Genomic DNA, 17,614 nt, shown 5'->3' on the forward strand with positions numbered 1-17,614 from the left:
CGCCCCCCCTCCCCTTTGTGTGTAATTAGATTAGGCTCCAGACTCCACGTGGCCCACATAACATCTCCAGCGGCTTCGCTTTAATTTCCATTCCTCAGCAGCTTTTCTGTGGCTCATTAAAGCTTCCCGGTTTGGAGTTTTTACTGTTGTTTCCGTTGGTGATCGTTTCCTTCATTGAACAGAACTTTAGCTTCACTCAGCTCCAAACTGTGAAAATACAGATGAGAAGGTTTTCCACAAGTGTTTCAGTTCCTCACTTCTCTCATTAAAATCAGCCTCAGTGGGGAAAAAGCCCAACAGGAAGTGACGTCACAGTGTTGATCTGCATCATTCACGAGTGACGTTTCAAAGCGCTGATGAAGAAAAATGATGTCAGTCAGTGGAGTTGACGAGTGTTCTCCGACAACCAGAAGAACTGCACATTATGCAGTTGTGTGTGTGTGTGTGTGTGTGTGTGTGTGTGTGTGCGCGTGTGTCTGCGTCCGTTTCTCTGTGTGTGTGTGTGTGTGTGTGTGTGTGTGTATTAGCCACATCTTTGTCAGCTTGTCATCAGCTACCAAATCAGAACTTGATGAAACTGTTGCTTGTTGATGGTTTTTGACTTCACTAATGATGCAGAGAATCCTGGAAAAGAGGAGACAAACTGTGAAGTGTTGCTTACGTGGAAATACAGGAAACCTATGAAGAGTTTCTGGAGATGTTTTCTTCCTTCTGGCTCTTCAGCGTAATGAAAAGCTCACAGCTGTCGATATATCAGCGCTGACAGTAAACACCCAACGTCGCACACACCTAATTTATACTGACAGAACCCCCACACACACACACAAACACACACACGCACACTCGGTGCGACAGCTGTGTCCTCTGGCTGATCCTTAACTTTCATTTCCGTCTGACAGCGTGATGTAGCGGCGCATCTTGGCTTCATCACACACCAGAACAACGGGTCACACCGTGACGCTTTGTGCATGCTCACCACAGCATGTGAATCCAAGAGTAACAAGAATCCGATCACGACCGTGGTGCGTTCACTGACCCCAATCGAGTTTATGTAGCTGCTCACACCTGGTAGATGGTAAAACCCTCCTCAAGAGGAGTTGGAGCTAATCTAAACAGAGCTAAGCTAAGCTAACTGTGACTGTTGGGTCAGTACTTGACCTCCTGCTGAGACTTTATTTGTAAAATGTCCAGATCAACATGTGGGTGACAATAAATTCCCTCCAGAAATCTTAATTTTCCCATCTCACAGGTTTGAATGTCAAAAAGGATTCATTCATTTATGATTCAGCCTCATGGAAGAATCATCCGCCCTGTCGAGACGCCGAACTTTAAACACGGTGTGAAAACACGGAGGCAGAGCTGGTTCGTCTTCTAACCGCAGAACCTCAAACCATATTTAAACAGCTCGTACAGAGAAATCCTCTTCCAGACCTTGTTTACATGAAAATCCACTTCGCATTGACCTTGTGTCAGCCTATCAGCGGCGTTCTCACTCCTCTCCGTGACACGAGCAGCGTGGAAACGTCACCATATGCCTGAGGAGCAGCACGTACAACATATGATACTGACTTTCACCAGAGATTTGAGTCGCAGGACACCTCAGGGAACGAATCACTCAGACGGCTGAAATCATGTTAGCTTCGCGAGAAGCAACAGGCGCCATCAGCGCCAATGTGCGTTCAGCGATTTCCTGGTTGTTGTGGCAAGTCGATATTCCAGCATTCCTGCAGATCCCGCTTGTCTGCGATAGTCCACCTTCACATAAGCAAGAAGTTTTCAGATCACTGATGTTATGCTTTGACCATGTCCCGGGGGAGGCGGGGGACATTGAGTCCGAGTGGACCATGTTCCGTGCCTCCATTGTCGAGGCAGCTGACCGGTGCTGTGGCCGCAAGGTGGTTGGTGCCTGTCGTGGCGGCAATGCCCGAACCCGCTGGTGGACACCAGCGGTGAGGGATGCCGTCAAGCTGAAGAAGGAGTCGTATCGGGCCTTACTGGCCTGTGGGACTCCTGAGGCAGCAGATGGGTACCGGCGTGCCAAGCGGAGTGCAGCTACGGCGGTTGCCGAGGCAAAGACTCGGGCATGGGAAGAGTTCGGTGAGGCCATGGAGAACGACTTTCGGACGGCCTCGAAAAGGTTCTGGACCACCATCCGGCGTCTGAGGAGGGGGAAGCAGTGCACTGTCAACACTGTGTATAGTGGTGATGGTGTGCTGCTGACCTCAACTCGGGATGTTGTGGATCGGTGGAAGGAATACTTCGAGGACCTCCTCAATCCCACCAACACGCCTTCCAGTGAGGAAGTAGGGCCCGGGGACCTGGAGATGGGCTCTCGTATCTCCGGGGCTGAAGTTGCCGAGGTAGTTAAAAAACTCCTCGGTGGCAAGGCCCCGGGGGTGGATGAGATCCGCCCAGAGTCCCTTAAGGCTCTGGATGTTGTAGGGCTGTCGTGGTTGACTCGACTCTGCAACATCGCGTGGACATCGGGGGCAGTGCCGCTGGATTGGCAGACCGGGGTGGTAGTCCCTCTTTTTAAGAAGGGGGACCGGAGGGTGTGTTCCAACTATAGGGGGATCACACTCCTCAGCCTCCCTGGCAAGGTCTATTCAGGGGTACTGGAGAGGAGGGTCCGCCGGATAGTCGAACCTCGGATTCAGGAGGAGCAATGTGGTTTTCGTCCTGGGCGTGGAACAGTGGACCAGCTCTACACCCTCAGCAGGGTCTTCGAGGGTACATGGGAGTTTGCCCAACCAGTCCACATGTGTTTTGTGGACTTGGAGAAAGCATTCGACCGTGTCCCCCGGGGGGTCCTGTGGGGGGTCCTCCGAGAGTATGGGGTGTCGGGCCCGTTGATACGGGCTGTCCGCTCCCTGTACGATCGGTGCCAGAGTTTGGTCCGAATTGCTGGCAGTAAGTCGAACTCGTTTCCGGTGAGGGTTGGCCTCCGCCAGGGCTGCCCTTTGTCACCGATTCTGTTCATAATTTTTATGGACAGAATTTCTAGGTGCAGTCATGGTGTTGAGGGGATCCGGTTTGGTGACCTCAGGATCGCGTCTCTGCTTTTTGCGGATGATGTGGTCCTGTTGGCTTCATCGGCCCGTGACCTCCAACTATCACTGGATCGGTTCGCCGCCGCCTGTGAAGCGGCTGGGATGAGAATCAGCACCTCCAAATCCGAGGCCATGGTTCTCAACCGGAAAAAGGTGGAGTGCCTTCTCCGGGTAAAGGAGGAGATCCTGCCCCAAGTGGAGGAGTTTAAGTACCTCGGGGTCTTGTTCACGAGTGGGGGAAGAATGGAGCGGGAGATCGACAGGCGGATCGGTGCGGCGTCCACAGTAATGCGGGCTCTGCACCGGTCCGTTGTGGTGAAGAGAGAGCTGAGCCGAAAGGCGAAGCTCTCGATTTACCGGTCGATCTTCGTTCCTACCCTCACCTATGGTCATGAGCTTTGGGTCATGACCGAAAGAACAAGATCCCGGGTACAAGCGGCTGAAATGAGCTTCCTCCGTAGGGTGGCTGGGCTCTCCCTTAGAGATAGGGTGAGAAGCTCTGCCATCCGGGAGGAGCTCGGAGTAGAGTCGCTGCTCCTCCGTGTTGAGAGGAGCCAGATGGGGTGGCTTGGGCATCTAGTCAGGATGCCCCCTGGACGCCTCCCTGGTGAGGTGTTCAGGGCATGTCCCTCCGGTAAGAGACCCCCGGGGAGACCCAGGACACGTTGGAGAGACTATGTCTCTCGACTGGCCTGGGAACGCCTGGGGATCCCTCCGGATGAGCTAGAGGAAGTAGCTGGGGAGAGGGAAGTCTGGGATTCTCTCCTTAGGCTGCTGCCCCCGCGACCCGACCCCGGATAAGCGGCAGAGAATGGATGGATGGATGGATGGATGATGTTATGCTTGAGCACCTGTTCACACCGCTAATGCTAAAGCTAATGCTTCTAGCTCAGAAAATACCAGTTGTAAAACAATCGCTTTTTAAATACATTTTTATTTAAACTGAAGTTTTGGGGTGAGTGACATCATTTATTACCAAAGCCGTCAGTTAGCAACGGCATGTGAGGTAATAACCAAACGTACCAGCAGGGGGCAGCATATGAAATACAACCAGCATTGATGATTCAAGCTCCTTTGTTTACAGATGTTTTAAAAGAGCAGAAGATTAAAGAAGGTTAACGCAGAGCTCTCGCCATCATGCGTGTCTTCATGCGTCGAGTGCGGCGATCACGCATGTGTGCGTCTTTTGCGCTGCTCCTTAATGTTTGATAGGAGGGGAGTGGCGGCCGATGCCTCATCCATTTTTAAAGGAAAAGTTATCCAGGCGTTCGACGTGCTTTGTTCTGTCTTTTAGCTGCCCTACTTTACACTCTGCCGTGGCGGAAGGGCGGCACGGCAGACGGTTTCACACCTCTGAGGAAGAACGTAGCAAACGTGCGTAGAACAGCCAGGTTGGCCACACATAAAATCTACCTCGATATCTAGTTTGGCGTATTTTGGGCCGGTTTTGTTAAAGGTTTCGCCCTTTAACAGGAAGAAACCTTAAGCAGGACTGACAAATACTTCGACGGCTTGCCGTCGCGTCTGCCGCGGACTCGAGACGGCTGGCTTAGATTGTTTAGCTTCCCAACACGTGTCGTCCATCTATAATGCACACGAACAGAAAACTAAACTTTTATTGTCATGGTTATAAATCATTCAATTGTGTGTGCATTAAAATTGATTTCGCTCTCTCTCGCTCTCTCTTTCTCTCTGTGTGTTTGTGATTCTGTGTGTGTGTGAGCGCTAGTTTTCCACTCAGACTGAATTATTCACACAAAAACACATTCTATTGTGTGTTTCTGCACCAGTCAGCATGTGGGCGTTTGAGTTTGGCTCTGAATAAGTGACCAGTTTTGATCCTGATGAATTTGTTTTGGTTTATTGATCAGAACGCTGAATAATGGATGTGGTGTTTGAAGTCACAGGGCCGCCGGGACTGATGAAATATTAACCTGCAGCAGACAAACACACACGTGTTTGAGTCACGACGGAGAGTTTAGGGTGTAAAACAACAATAAATGTGGTCCAAATCACGCCTTGACAGCAAATACATCCCAGCCCTGTCGAAGGTCGTGGGTGAAAGGTCACTGGCATCCTTCAGAGCGAGAGGTTCCATAAACAGACTCCACAGGTCCTACATGGTTTTTAATTGCCAGAAAGACATTAAAGTGTTTGCTAATAAAAGAGAACCATCGACTGCTCCCAGAAGGTCAATATCCAGCAGTAATAATGGAAGCGGCGTCGCCGGTTATGGATTACGGTTTACAACCCGAGCGCTTCGGGTTTAGATTGAACTCATAATGTTACTTAATTTATCACCAAACACTCGTAGCGTCTGTAACGCTGGCCGATTTCAGCAAACGACAAGCAGCTCTGAGGGAACATTAGCTAGCCGTAGCAATAATTATCGCATTTCAAACGTGGCCAATGCGAACATATTAGTATGCTAATGTCAGCACTTAGCAGAAGTCGCCGGCGAGTCCTGGGAACGGCTTATTAATATGAAAATAGGATGCACCCACTTGCTACAACAAATAAACGACCTGCTAAGACTCACGGGAGCTGAAATCATGTACGACGGACCACCTCCAGTAATTGGGCCAGAACCCTCCGGTGTGCTTAACATGCAGCAACACTAAATATTTCATTAGCTTCCCCCTGCGGAGGTCTAATCCAGCTCGGAGCGTCGGCTGGTTCCAGGAGTCAGCTGACCACTTTAACCGGCTGCGGCCCGTCACCGTGACAGCTTTGTTGACCTGTCACCTGCGAATTTATGTGGAAGTGTGGCCCAATTACGGCCGCTTGCCTGCGTGCGTCTCGGCTGTTATGGAGGGAAAATGTGCAGCGAAAGCAGCCACAAATGGGAGCGAAACTCTTTTCCTGTTTTCTGCTGATTTCAGCATCCGAGCACAATAAACTTTCAAGTGCCCCTCCACTAACACACACTCCCTCCAAAAGAGCAACACGCACAGTAATCTGGTGACAATACAACGGAAGGCCGCACACTTACGATCGATGCTAACTAGCACAGGAACACAAGCATGAATGTTGATTTCTCCATTTTTTAAAGTGTGTTTTCATGTCAGCAGGAATGGAAGGAAATTCCCAGCAAAACCAGTCACAAGTCAGTCGGCACACCCTTTGGCTCCTTCAGAAATGAAAGATCATCTGTCAATAATGGTCACAGATCAATAGCTGATGTTTATTTGAGGGTGAAATCTGATTGGATGAAACTGACGGAACTTTTCTGGAGAAAACAAAAAGGGTAAAACCCTTTTTGTATTATCCATTTCTGTCCTTCACAGGCGTGACAGGTGAAATTTAGACAAGTAGAAAACTGTGTGTGTGAGTGAGTGCGTGTGCGTGCGTGCGTGTGTGTCAGGGAAGCCGTGTTATAAGGGAATGACCTAAAAATGTCAGAGATGAGGAGCTAAAGGAGTTAGCAACACTCTGACTCACACTAACAGACTCCTGCAGTTTCCTTCACACAGGCCACTTCTCACCACCCTGCAGGTTCTTCTTCTTCACTTCATTTGAAGCAGCTGCAGTTGAATCAAAGAAGCTACAGTAGAAAGTTTCATCATGTCTGTTGAGGCAACTGCTGGAAAATGTGTTTTTTTTTTTCCTAAAATCCTAAAATTATCTCACATTTGCTCCTTACTGAATCATTTTCCCTCTAATCTAGTCACTGGTCTACATTTTAGTCTTCTGTGGTAAATGATTCAGCAACATTTTAAATGTTTCAAGTACTGACTCGCTGACATTTAATTTTCTGCTTCACATAAAGATTTTTAAAATGCACAAGTTGTGCAATTACCTCTTCTTTTTGGAATCTCTTCTAATATGTGGGTGTGGCCTCCTACGCTCATTTTACCTGCTAGCTTAACTACTTAGCTTAGCTTAGTTTAGCGTCTGAATGCAGAGTCTCACTCATCTGATTGACTGCTGATCAGAACAGCTCTCATTACTCCTCATTTGCAGTGAACACCAGGATGGTAGGGATGGTGTTGGTTTTTCTGGCCTCTTTGCGTGCAGACACAGGAAGAAGAGGCAGAGCTACCCTCAAAGTGTGACGTGCTCATTAAAAAAGGTTCACGTCTTGGCCAAAAGAACCAGAATAGAAACAAAAACACTAAGTATTAGACTAATTAGCACTATCCTGGAAATCTATCTTTTGTCTGAGCGCCACAATCAGGAAGCATGTAAATCCACTTCCTGCTGAAGCTAATGAAGTGGCGGCAAATTGAGAGAAGGAACAAACGATGTCTGATATCTCCAATCAGCAAAATTGATTTTTGCCTCCACTTGGAAAAAAAAAACCCATCTTTGATGGATTCAAAGCAGCCGGGAGGGAGAAGAACAACAACCTTCTCTCTCTGCTGCGCCCTCGCTTGTGACAGCATATCCACTTCTGTCACATCCTGCACTTTACATTTATGCCGTCTCTATTTTAGGAGTGATACGTGTTCCCAGAAGATGCACCTCCCTGTATGTTATGTCCTGGCATCGTCTGTCCAGAACTCATCCCGCTCCTTCTTTTTCCATCGAGTCGTCCGCAGAAAGACAATCGTCTCTTTCAACAGTGTCAGACGTGCATTTAATCACATCATCCTGCTAAATTACCCACAAGTCTCTGCTCATTTGACTCCTGTTGAGTCCAATCTGTCCACTGGCTCCAGCGCTCCAGCTTCCCCACCAGTGGGCCCGGTGGGGGTTGGGGGTGTGTGGGGGGTGAAGGGTGCAGGAGCGGGACAGATGAATGGAATTCAAGAACTCTAAACTGGGTCACATGGTTCGCTGTCCCCAGTTGTCTCATATCAAACATCATCCATGAAGCTTTTCCCTCCGGTGGAGTTTTCACCACAAATGCTAACCCCCTGTGGTGGTTAGCATTTACACACACACACACACACACACACACACACACGCACACACACACACACACACACACACACTGAATCCATTTTTATTGAGCTGAAGGAAAGATGTGTTCAGAAACACACATAGCAATGTTTGGAAATGTGAAATAAAACGCTGTAAAAACATCAAAGCAAGTTTGACATTCAAAGAAAACACATTTTTAGGCTCCCACGATCAAAGCTTAAGGACCCGTTATAAATGTGCTCATGTAGCTGTTCAAACACTTTCATAATTCATAAAATAAAGAATTCTTAAGCTTAGCGTATTTCGTGATCTTTAAACCCCGCCCATCTAAGCCCCGCCCACAGGCCCCGCCCCATCCGGGCGCTGTCCCAACCTTTCCCACTGTAGGACAAAACCCAAGACAAATTTATTCAAACACGCTGCTGCGCAAAAAGATGTCACAATTTAACTGTGTGCTACTGTGTGTTACCATAGAAACATTTAGCACTAGATGGCCCCACTTCAGTGAAGACATCTTTAACATTTAAAATAATATCTTAACTAGTTCCTGTTGGAAATAAAAAATATTTTCCTGTCAAAACCAGGACTTCTTGTTCAGACTTATTTCATTAGGAAGAAAGATCACAGCAATATGATGTGAAAAAAATTGCATTTGAACAGTCCCACACACACACACACACATACACACTCTCTCTCTCTCTCTTTCTCTCTCTCTCTCTCTCTCTGCTGATGGCCTCAGGTTGTGACTTCAGATCCTCTGGATTAATGAAGTGAATTCAGCTGGACTCAAACTCGTTTTTCTTCTCATTTTCTCTCCTCCTGTCATCCGTCTTCATCTTTGTAGTTCAATCCCTTCTTTTCTACCCTGAGGTCCTACATGTTCTGCAGTCATCCCCACAATCCCTTTCTGTTTTTCTGACGCATCGCCGCCCTCTTGGCTGCCTGTGGCTGTGCAGCTGTGGAGTAATTAAGTGTGATGACCTTTGAACTCTGGTCACCGATCGTTATGAGTCAAACACGTTAAAGCCCTCAAACAGGTAAACGTTGTTGAAAATGTAATTTTTTTTTTTTTTATTGAAATGTTTTTGGGACTCTAATTTTAAATAACAATTTATTGTGTGTTCATTTTCTCCACGTTTAAATGGAGATTTTACCCAAATGTAAACAGAAATGGGGTGAACTGTGATTGAGAGCTCATGATGTGACCTTTATATGGGAGCCTAAAGCTCCACATCCTGGTCTAATGATGTCATCCGGAACCCTGAACAAGCACCATCGGTCGCCTGTGACTGACTATTGATCAGGTGTTGCTGAGCAAAGATCGCTGATGTAAACGCCGCAGCAACATTAAGGTCATGTGTTCTGATGAGCAGTCTTCCTGCTCCAGTCACTTTGAATTTACTGATTAGCCTTCAGCTAACCTGCGGACGCCGCGATCCACCGGCTCACGTCCGTCCACATTCGGGTCACAAGTTAATTTGGCTGCTGCTTTCAGGAAAAATGAGACAGAAACTCTCCGCATTAGGGAGAAAAGATTTCCAGGAATGGAGAACAAGAATTTCACGACGACTTCCTGTCAGACAGAGCGTTAACCACCAAAGGGCATGAAGGGTCACTGATGTTCCAGGAGAGACGGCTTTGTTCTTCTCCCTGTTTTCTCTGTTTTTCTTTCCTCTTTGAGACTTATTTTCTCTCTTTCATCTGTTATTCTGCTCTTTTTCCTCTATTTTCCTCCACAGCTCACTCCCTTTTCTGCTGACACAAAAATCTGCAAGTTAGTTTACAACATTTATGACCCTCAGTGTGTGTGTGTGTGTGTGTGTGTGTGTGTGTGGGCGTGGGCGTGTGTTTGTTTGTGTGTTAATGTTAAAGCGCTTACGGAGCGTGAAGCAGCTGGACAGACCTGATAACTGGACCAGTACCTGACATACACAAACACACACACACACACACACACACACACACACACTCACCCACACACACACTTACTTTTTTTCTTCTCAATCACAGATTTGTGAATGCAATCTTCTATCACAGCTGGTTTTATTGGCGTGTTTTGAACAAAAGTGTTTAAATGATCCAGAATTGTAACCTGTAATGGTAGTTTGTGTGCTGGAGAGCCGATCCAGAAGTTCTAAACATCTGAAAGACTTTTACACTGAGTTGTTCCAGAGGGGAAGATCGTCTGATCCCAATGCTGGCGGAGCAGGGCCACAGAGCCAGGGGTAGAGTGTGGGATGACCAGAAGCCCACAGAGGTTGATTAATTGACTTAATAATTAATTGACTCATCTTCAGAGAAGTCCTGCTTTTGTTCTGAACCCAAAGTCCAGCCCACCTAGGGAGCACCAGACCAGCGGGGCTAACACATAATGTTGGATTGATATTCCTTTAAAACGATCGGCTAACCAGTGGTAACCGGGGTAACCAGCAGCCGGAGGACAGTGAACCACAGATTTAATGAGCTAGAGCCTCAGATGAGGAATATTTGGTTCAGCTCTCTTTTCCTCTCTGATCATGAAGAAGCCGCCTCTGCGCTTACACTCATTTAACATCATTCCTCCTCTCAGCGGACTAACTCACTCCTCTGACTTTCATCTGTCATCTGTCATTCATTTTTTGTCTTTGTTTTACATTTTAGACAGAACAGAGGAAAATGCTGCGACATCTGACCTTTGCCTGTCCACATCTGGACAGGACGGTATTCCAGTGGCCTAATAATCTAGTAACTAAACCAACTAATTGCCTCAGACCACCGTAAACAACACATGTGCAGAATATGACATGCTAACAATTTCATCTTGCCTTTCAACTGTTGTTCGAAAGCCAAACAGAGCAGTGCTGAACTTCTCATCATACAAACCTCAACAGTATCACGCCTCCCAGTCCTTAATTAATAGTTACCTAGTCAGCAAGCTAGTGAGCTATCCTGAGTAGTGGTAAAGATGTGAGAGCTATGCGGATTGTAGGGGTGAATCTTTAATGGCTGTAGCTGAACATGCAGGTAGCAGCATAGGAGCCGCCACCTCTGAGCCGATCAAGTGTTAAATATTTGGACACGCTGCACACACGGTTCCGCTGGATTATGGCGCAGCTCTGCGGTGAGTCTGTGAGCAGATTATGAATCAGAGTGAGAGCAGCTGGAGGAGAGGTGACAACGATGTTGCCGGGGAGACGGATTTTTCTGTCAGCCTGTCGTCACATAGGTGAGTGAGTGGGGCCACACTTGTCTGTCATCTGACAGCTGTACAAGTAGCCCCACGGAGTAATAATACCACAGCAATGCTGATGAAGTACCAGTGGCGCCATCAGTGCAGCAGTACCAGCCAGGAACTGAATCAACAGTAATTAATGGCAGTGGCGCCACCTGCTGGTCTCAGCAAACATGTACATCAGTCGCTGGGACCTTCTTGTGCATTTAAATTAATAAGTCTTTTGAATTTCTCCGCTGTGGATCAATATCGTTTCTTTTCTTACTTGTAGAAAATTTAGAATGTTAGTAGGGACAGGCGCAGCAATTTACTGTTCAATCCCCACAATAAATCAGTCAGCAATTAAAGGTGTGATAAACAAACATTTCTGAATTTCACCTGCGGCTGTTTTGTCTCTGGTTGGCAAACTGTCCGTTTGCTGCTTACCTGGTCAGCTATGATTGATAAAATGAAGACAGCACCCTGATGCCTAAATTAGGATTTTAAATTTTTAAATCTAACAGCGCTAATTCAAAGTGGCTAAGGTGCATTAGTATTAGAGTGCCCCTGATGTCAAAACCCCCACCTGACCAGCACTGTCAGAGGATCAGGTCTGGCCTCTTTGGACTGTGGAGACGGGAGCCTGAACATCAAGATCTACAGAAAACCCACCCACACAGATCAATACCTTCTTTGTTACTCCCACCACCCAGTGGAACAAAAGCTAGGTAAGATAGATGGTTCAAGAGAGGAGCCATCTATGGCAAACTGGAAAAACTATAATTAAACAGAAGTAGGGGTCTGAGAGATCACCTCTCACCTGTTTAAAAACAGTTTTGAAAAACATCCCCAGGAGAAGAGGCCATTCACACGTGGCCACTAAAGAACCCCCTTGTGCCAAGGGAAGTTTCAAGGACCTATATAATGAGGGTGGACCAACCAAAATCCGGGTGTCTGAAGCTGCAAATGTGCTAATGGCTCCTGAAGAGTAGAAGTATCTGGAACCCCCAAACAGTCAGAACTGATGAAGCCTCTTGGATGAGAGGTGAGACATCATGGAACTCAAACAGTCCAGTTGCTATGATTCAACCAAAGCAATGACCATTACCTAGATGACTGAGAAACTTCACTGACAAGATAGATAGCCAGCAATAAAATATTAAAAATCTAGTCTCCCCGTCGGGGAATCGAACCCCGGTCTCCCGCGTGACAGGCGGGGATACTCACCACTATACTAACGAGGAACGACCAGACCGAGTCAGCATTAGTATGGTAATCGTTGAGAAATATATATAAATACTATATATATATAAATTCTGCTACAATCCTTATCATATATAGTGCCAAACGTGATAGTTACCACTGTTGTAGTTGCACTCTGATGTAAGAAAAGTGTGTTTCCGCCCGGTTTCGAACCGGGGACCTTTCGCGTGTGAGGCGAACGTGATAACCACTACACTACGGAAACGGGTTGCGAATCACGACGTTTCTGGCTGCTTTTTCTTTTTTTAAAAACTAGTCTCTTGTTGGTTCGATTGCAACTTGTGTTACTTCCCCTTTTCTGATTGCAAAAAGGCGATTGAACATCTCTCTCGCGCGCACACGCGCATGCACACACACACACAAGAACATTGTGGTTCCCCTTCTGAAATGTTAAGCAACAGCTCTGAGGGAAAAGCTGCCATTTCAAAATTTCTTTTAGATTTACCATGTTCTGCATTTGAGTCAGACAATTCGAATATTGCTGTGTTGAGGAAACTTTCTTTACTAAGAAGTTCCTCACAGGGTTCGTTTAAGTTAAGTTCATGAGGAAGAGCCCTGATCATACACCCATCATATCACTACCATCATATCACTACCTGGGGGTCGGCTACTTCCATGGATACACTTCATTGTGTTCACCCGCTTTTCAATAGTTGGTCTTATTCCTCTCAGATATGACCCCCTAACAATTTTCAATGCTTTCAGTTTCGTTTTTGCAACCAACACCCTCTTAAACAATTTGATAAACATAGTACACACAATGATTCTGATTAATCAACTCTTTCACAACTAGTACATGAAACTATGAAATTTAAAACAACATGATTGATTTAACTTGTCAGCAGCTGCTATTGAAAAAAAGGAAAGGGTAAAATTGCGGTAATTAGCCAAGGGACCCGGGGCACCCTAGAGGGCCCGGTGAACCCTGGAGGGCCCAGGGAACCCTAGAGGGCCAGGAGCACCCTAGAGGGCCTGGGGAACCCAAGAGGGCTGAGGGAACCATAGATGGCCCGGGGCACCCTAGATGGCTCAGGGGTACCCTAGAGGGCCCAGGGGTACCCTAGAGGGACCAGGGAGCCAAGAACAGCCCAGGGCACCCTAGAGGCCCAGGGGCACCCTAGAGGGCATGGGAACCCTAGAGGGCCAAGGCCACTGGGCCACCCTAGAAGGCCTGGGGAACCCTACAGGCCCTGGGGAACCCTAGAGGGCCCAGGGAACCTTAAAGAGCCAGGGGGACCCTTGATGCTGTTTTATCTACCACGGAAACATTGGGGCAACAAAGAGACAACAAAACTTGCTTCACAACAAGCTTCAATTTCTATCACTTCCAAAAATATGTTGTTTCTTTACACTTTTCTTTTTTATAAAGAAACAATGACATAAAGTCGCTTTATGTCAGTTTGCAATTTTTCTTTTTTATTCAAGTAAAGTAACTATTTTATTACCAGGTAATCAACAGTATTTTATCTTTCTAAAGTCGCATTTTAACTTTCAGTAATAGAAAGAGGAACTAAATTCCGTTTCTTAACACATACACACACCCTCCACCCCCCCCCCCCCCCCACACACACACACACACACACACACTATAAAAACTGCACAAGCTGTCTTTCCACTCAGATGGATGTGAGCTTGCTCCTCTCATGATGGCTGAGACGTACGTCAGGCATGTGCAGCTGCTGGGATTTGAAAAACGATTCTTCCCGAGTCAACACTACGTAAGCCTCAACACTTACACACACACACACACACACAGAGCACGCATATCAAAATGTTGCCATTTGTCAGTTTTCCTGATCATAAAAAGTTTGTCTCTACAGGTCTACATGCTGTTGGTGAAATGGAGTGACCTCACCGAGAAGCTGATTTACAGGACGTATCCAGAGATCTACACGTTCCATGTTGGTTCCAGTAGACCATAAAAATCTCTGCTTACCGACAAACGTTTGCCACCAGCTTTAACTGATGGTCATTTTAACTGGACTAATATTGCTGTGTTTTGTGACAGAAATCACTGAAGGAGATGTTTCCCATTGAGGCTGGAAAAATAGAGAAGAGAGACAGAATTATTCCTTCTCTATCAGGTAAAATCTGTCTTTATTTAATTATGAACCATTAGCTATTATGTTTCAATAACCAGTGCTACTGTTGGTGGGTGAAATGTGTTCTGCATTCTTGCCTGAGGAAGATTATACTATCCAAATTTACTGGAGTTCAAATTGTGGAAAAATATTTAAATAAATGAATAAGTCATAAAAACAAATCAGCAGGAATGAGAATGATCTGTTTTACAAAAACAGAGCGAAATGGAGAAAACATACAGATGCACAAATGTGCTGTGAGATAGATTTAAGCTGAACTGGATGGGCATCGCTGAGCAGCTTCAGTTTCTGTTATATTTGCAGGTGTTTAGAACCGCGGGTTTCTGTTCCCCTTCAACTTTCCCCATTAATGTATTTTTAATCTACCCTAACAGCAAAACAAAACAAAACCTGTCACTCCAGAAAGAAACAGAAGTGATCCTAATGCAACAGTTGCTTGTGTCACATTTGTCAGTGCAGCTGCCGATGCTCTTTCACTGTAAATTTAAAGTAATTTTTAAAAATGATTTAAATTACGTGGACGGTCAGAGGTACTGGCGACAGGGCTGTTTTCTACTCTTCTCTGAGTCAAAGTTGCTTTTGTTCCCAGCGCCTCCGTGGCTGGACAGCCAGAAGTCAACAGAAACGAGGCAGACCACCTTGTCAGACTACTGTCACTCGCTGGTCAACCTGCCGCCTCACATCTCCCGCTGCACACACCTGACCGGCTTCTTCACAGTCAGGCCAGAGGACGAAAACCCGCCTTCCCCAAACATGTCAGTGCTCAACACACACCCGTCTGTCATCATTATTAAAAAATAAAACCAATTAGTGGGAAACTGCAGAACAGCTAAAACATCCTCATGGGTTCACGCTTGAAAAACTCCCTTTAAACAGGAAGTAACCTGAAGCGGGAGCAGGTTCTACGGGTTCTGCTTTAGCTACTTCCTCTTAATAATGGTTAAAGGGGGAGATGGACAAAGGATGGGGTGTACATGCAAATTGATCAGTTTCAATGTTTTTATCTTGTAGATGTAAATCCAAAGGCTACATTCTGTATTAACAAATTTGTTATGGTTTTCTGCTCAGACTGAAAAGAAACGAGACCTTTGTGGTGTCAAAGGACCTGGCTAGAGGCAACGTGTCAGGTGGGAGCCATTCGAAATTCATTCAATTTTGCTATATTCCATTTGGAAATTAATACTAAAGATATTCACTTGTTTAACTGCTCAGAAATTTCTGGCCCCATCATACTGGACATGTACAGAGCGATTGCTGACTATACCAAGACAACCAAATATGAAATTAATTTGCATGCTGGAGACCAGGTGGAAATTGTGGAGAAGAACCAGAACGGTGAGACAATTTCAGCCAGCAATTTTGACCCATGAGAGCAAATGAGAACTGTTTTGTGTCTGCTGCTCAGGTTGGTGGTTCTGCCAGTGTGACTCAAAACGAGGATGGGTTCCTGCATCTTACCTGGAACCTCTGGACGGCCCAGAGGAGTCAGAAGAAGCTGAACCAGACTACGGAGGCAAGCTGCTCTCCTTGTTTTCTTTATTCAACCGATGGATATGCATCTCAGTGTTTTGGTCTGTTTCTATAGGTGAACTTTATATCACTATTAAAGCATACAAGGCAGAGCAGGAGGATGAGATCACTCTAGATTTAGGAGAGAGCATCGAGGTCATCCACAAACTGCTGGATGGATGGTGGGTCGTAAGGTAAGCTCATGTATAAATGGACTTTTTCAGTTAAAAATACACAAGAAGTTACTTCAGCCAGTTTTTTGAGTTTATTTGTTCTGGAGAATAGCTCTCCTAGTGTCCCAAAGTAGTATTTGCATTGTAGTTGTGTTTTGTTTGTGCATTGTGACACTATGGAACGTGAATGCAACAACAACTGTCCAAAGTTTCCAAACTCAACATTTAACTTAACATGTTTACAGTTCAGTCATTTAGCAGACACTTTTGTCCAAAATGACTTACAGTGAGAGAAATAATCACAACTGTTTCAAACTGCATTTTCAGAAAAGGAGAACAGATGGGTTATTTCCCCTCCATGTTCTTGCAGAAGGCCAACAAGAGAGAGCAGTCCGAATCATCCAGGGCAAATGTTCAGGGACATAAACCACCACCTCGCAGGTTTGATAGACTTAAAATACAGATTTAAGCATTATGGTAATACGAATTTACAAGGTTGAAATTTTATATCCTATGCTTTTGTGTGCATAAATGTGAAATGTGTTCGCATAAATGTGAACTTAAAGTAGAAATTTGCCTTCTCATTTTTTTTAAAGATCAACCATCCGAAATGCCAAGAGCATTCACAACAAGTCTCGCCAGCGGCTCAGCCAGGACACCTACCGCAGGAACAGCAGACGTTACCTCCAGCAAAAGGGTGGCCAGCTTGTCAAACCGGACCCCTACCCAAGAAATGTTGCAAAATCACCCCTACGGGAGAGGAGAAACCAAGGTGAAAAGAAACCCATCAACACACACTTTTTAGATCATATATATATGATACACACACACACACACACACACACACACACACACACGCACACACACACACACACACACCTGTATACATATACAATATCCTGTAGGTCAGAATTTTATTTGTTTGAATCCACGATTTTATTTTTGTAACCAACAGGTAACATTCCCGAAGAGTCTAGCACCATTTCCGAGAATGAGGGGAAAAGGGAGGCTCCAGTCATTCCTCCCCGGCCCAGCCCTGAGCTCATCCTGCAGCGTTGCAGTGACAACACCCGTAAAAAAATAAGCATCCACAAGTCAAGCTCTGCATCCACCAGCAAGCCTGGACAAGCTTGATATTTTAAAATCATCAAGATTTTATATCTTTTGAAGTATACTTCATCATCATAATATGATTATGAAGTGGATAAATACGCAAACATGTCTCTGTTGCAAATGAAGTAATGCTTTTAGCTGTGGTATACCATGCTATACAAGAACCCTTAAAAGATAGATTACAGAAAGGACGTTGGGGAAAATGTGCCTGAAAGAGGTCAGACATGAGTAAGATGTCTCAATATTTAAATGACACACTCATGTACATTTTATAGATCTTATTCAAAATAGAGATCTACAACTGAATGTAATATTTATTTGTTTTGAATAAAGCTATCATAACTATTA

At 45.7% G+C, this 17,614-nt stretch overlaps 1 protein-coding gene and 2 non-coding genes across 5 annotated transcripts; 1 reads left to right on the plus strand and 2 right to left on the minus strand.

Annotated features, from left to right (window-relative positions):
• Window positions 1-12,278: 12,278 nt before the first annotated feature.
• trnad-guc (transfer RNA aspartic acid (anticodon GUC)) lies at window positions 12,279-12,350 on the minus strand. The gene has a single exon. It is a non-coding gene; the product is annotated as a tRNA-Asp (tRNA).
• A 151-nt stretch (window positions 12,351-12,501) lies between these two features.
• trnav-cac (transfer RNA valine (anticodon CAC)) lies at window positions 12,502-12,574 on the minus strand. The gene has a single exon. It is a non-coding gene; the product is annotated as a tRNA-Val (tRNA).
• A 1,413-nt stretch (window positions 12,575-13,987) lies between these two features.
• On the plus strand, window positions 13,988-17,614 carry ncf1 (neutrophil cytosolic factor 1). 3 transcript variants are annotated; one of them, NM_001032546.1, is given in 11 exon segments: window positions 13,988-14,087; window positions 14,190-14,270; window positions 14,378-14,453; window positions 15,061-15,226; window positions 15,540-15,598; window positions 15,684-15,806; window positions 15,877-15,984; window positions 16,057-16,174; window positions 16,481-16,594; window positions 16,750-16,925; window positions 17,109-17,611. In NM_001032546.1, coding segments are annotated over 11 exon segments (1,272 nt in total). In that variant the 5' UTR covers window positions 13,988-14,015; the 3' UTR covers window positions 17,288-17,611.

The sequence above is a fragment of the Takifugu rubripes genome, chromosome 15 (assembly GCF_901000725.2).
Source record: "Takifugu rubripes chromosome 15, fTakRub1.2, whole genome shotgun sequence".
Taxonomy (NCBI): domain Eukaryota; kingdom Metazoa; phylum Chordata; class Actinopteri; order Tetraodontiformes; family Tetraodontidae; genus Takifugu; species Takifugu rubripes.

Excerpts from the sequence above, each read along its gene's own strand:
- ncf1 (XM_029847840.1), top strand. The coding sequence starts at position 14,013 with ATGATGGCTGAGACGTACGTCAGGCATGTGCAGCTGCTGGGATTTGAA. Across the intron at positions 16,175-16,480 it reads GATGGATGGTGGGTCGTAAG|AAAAGGAGAACAGATGGGTT; the intron begins GTAAGCTCATGT and ends CTGCATTTTCAG. Across the intron at positions 16,595-16,749 it reads CATAAACCACCACCTCGCAG|ATCAACCATCCGAAATGCCA; the intron begins GTTTGATAGACT and ends TTTTTTTTAAAG.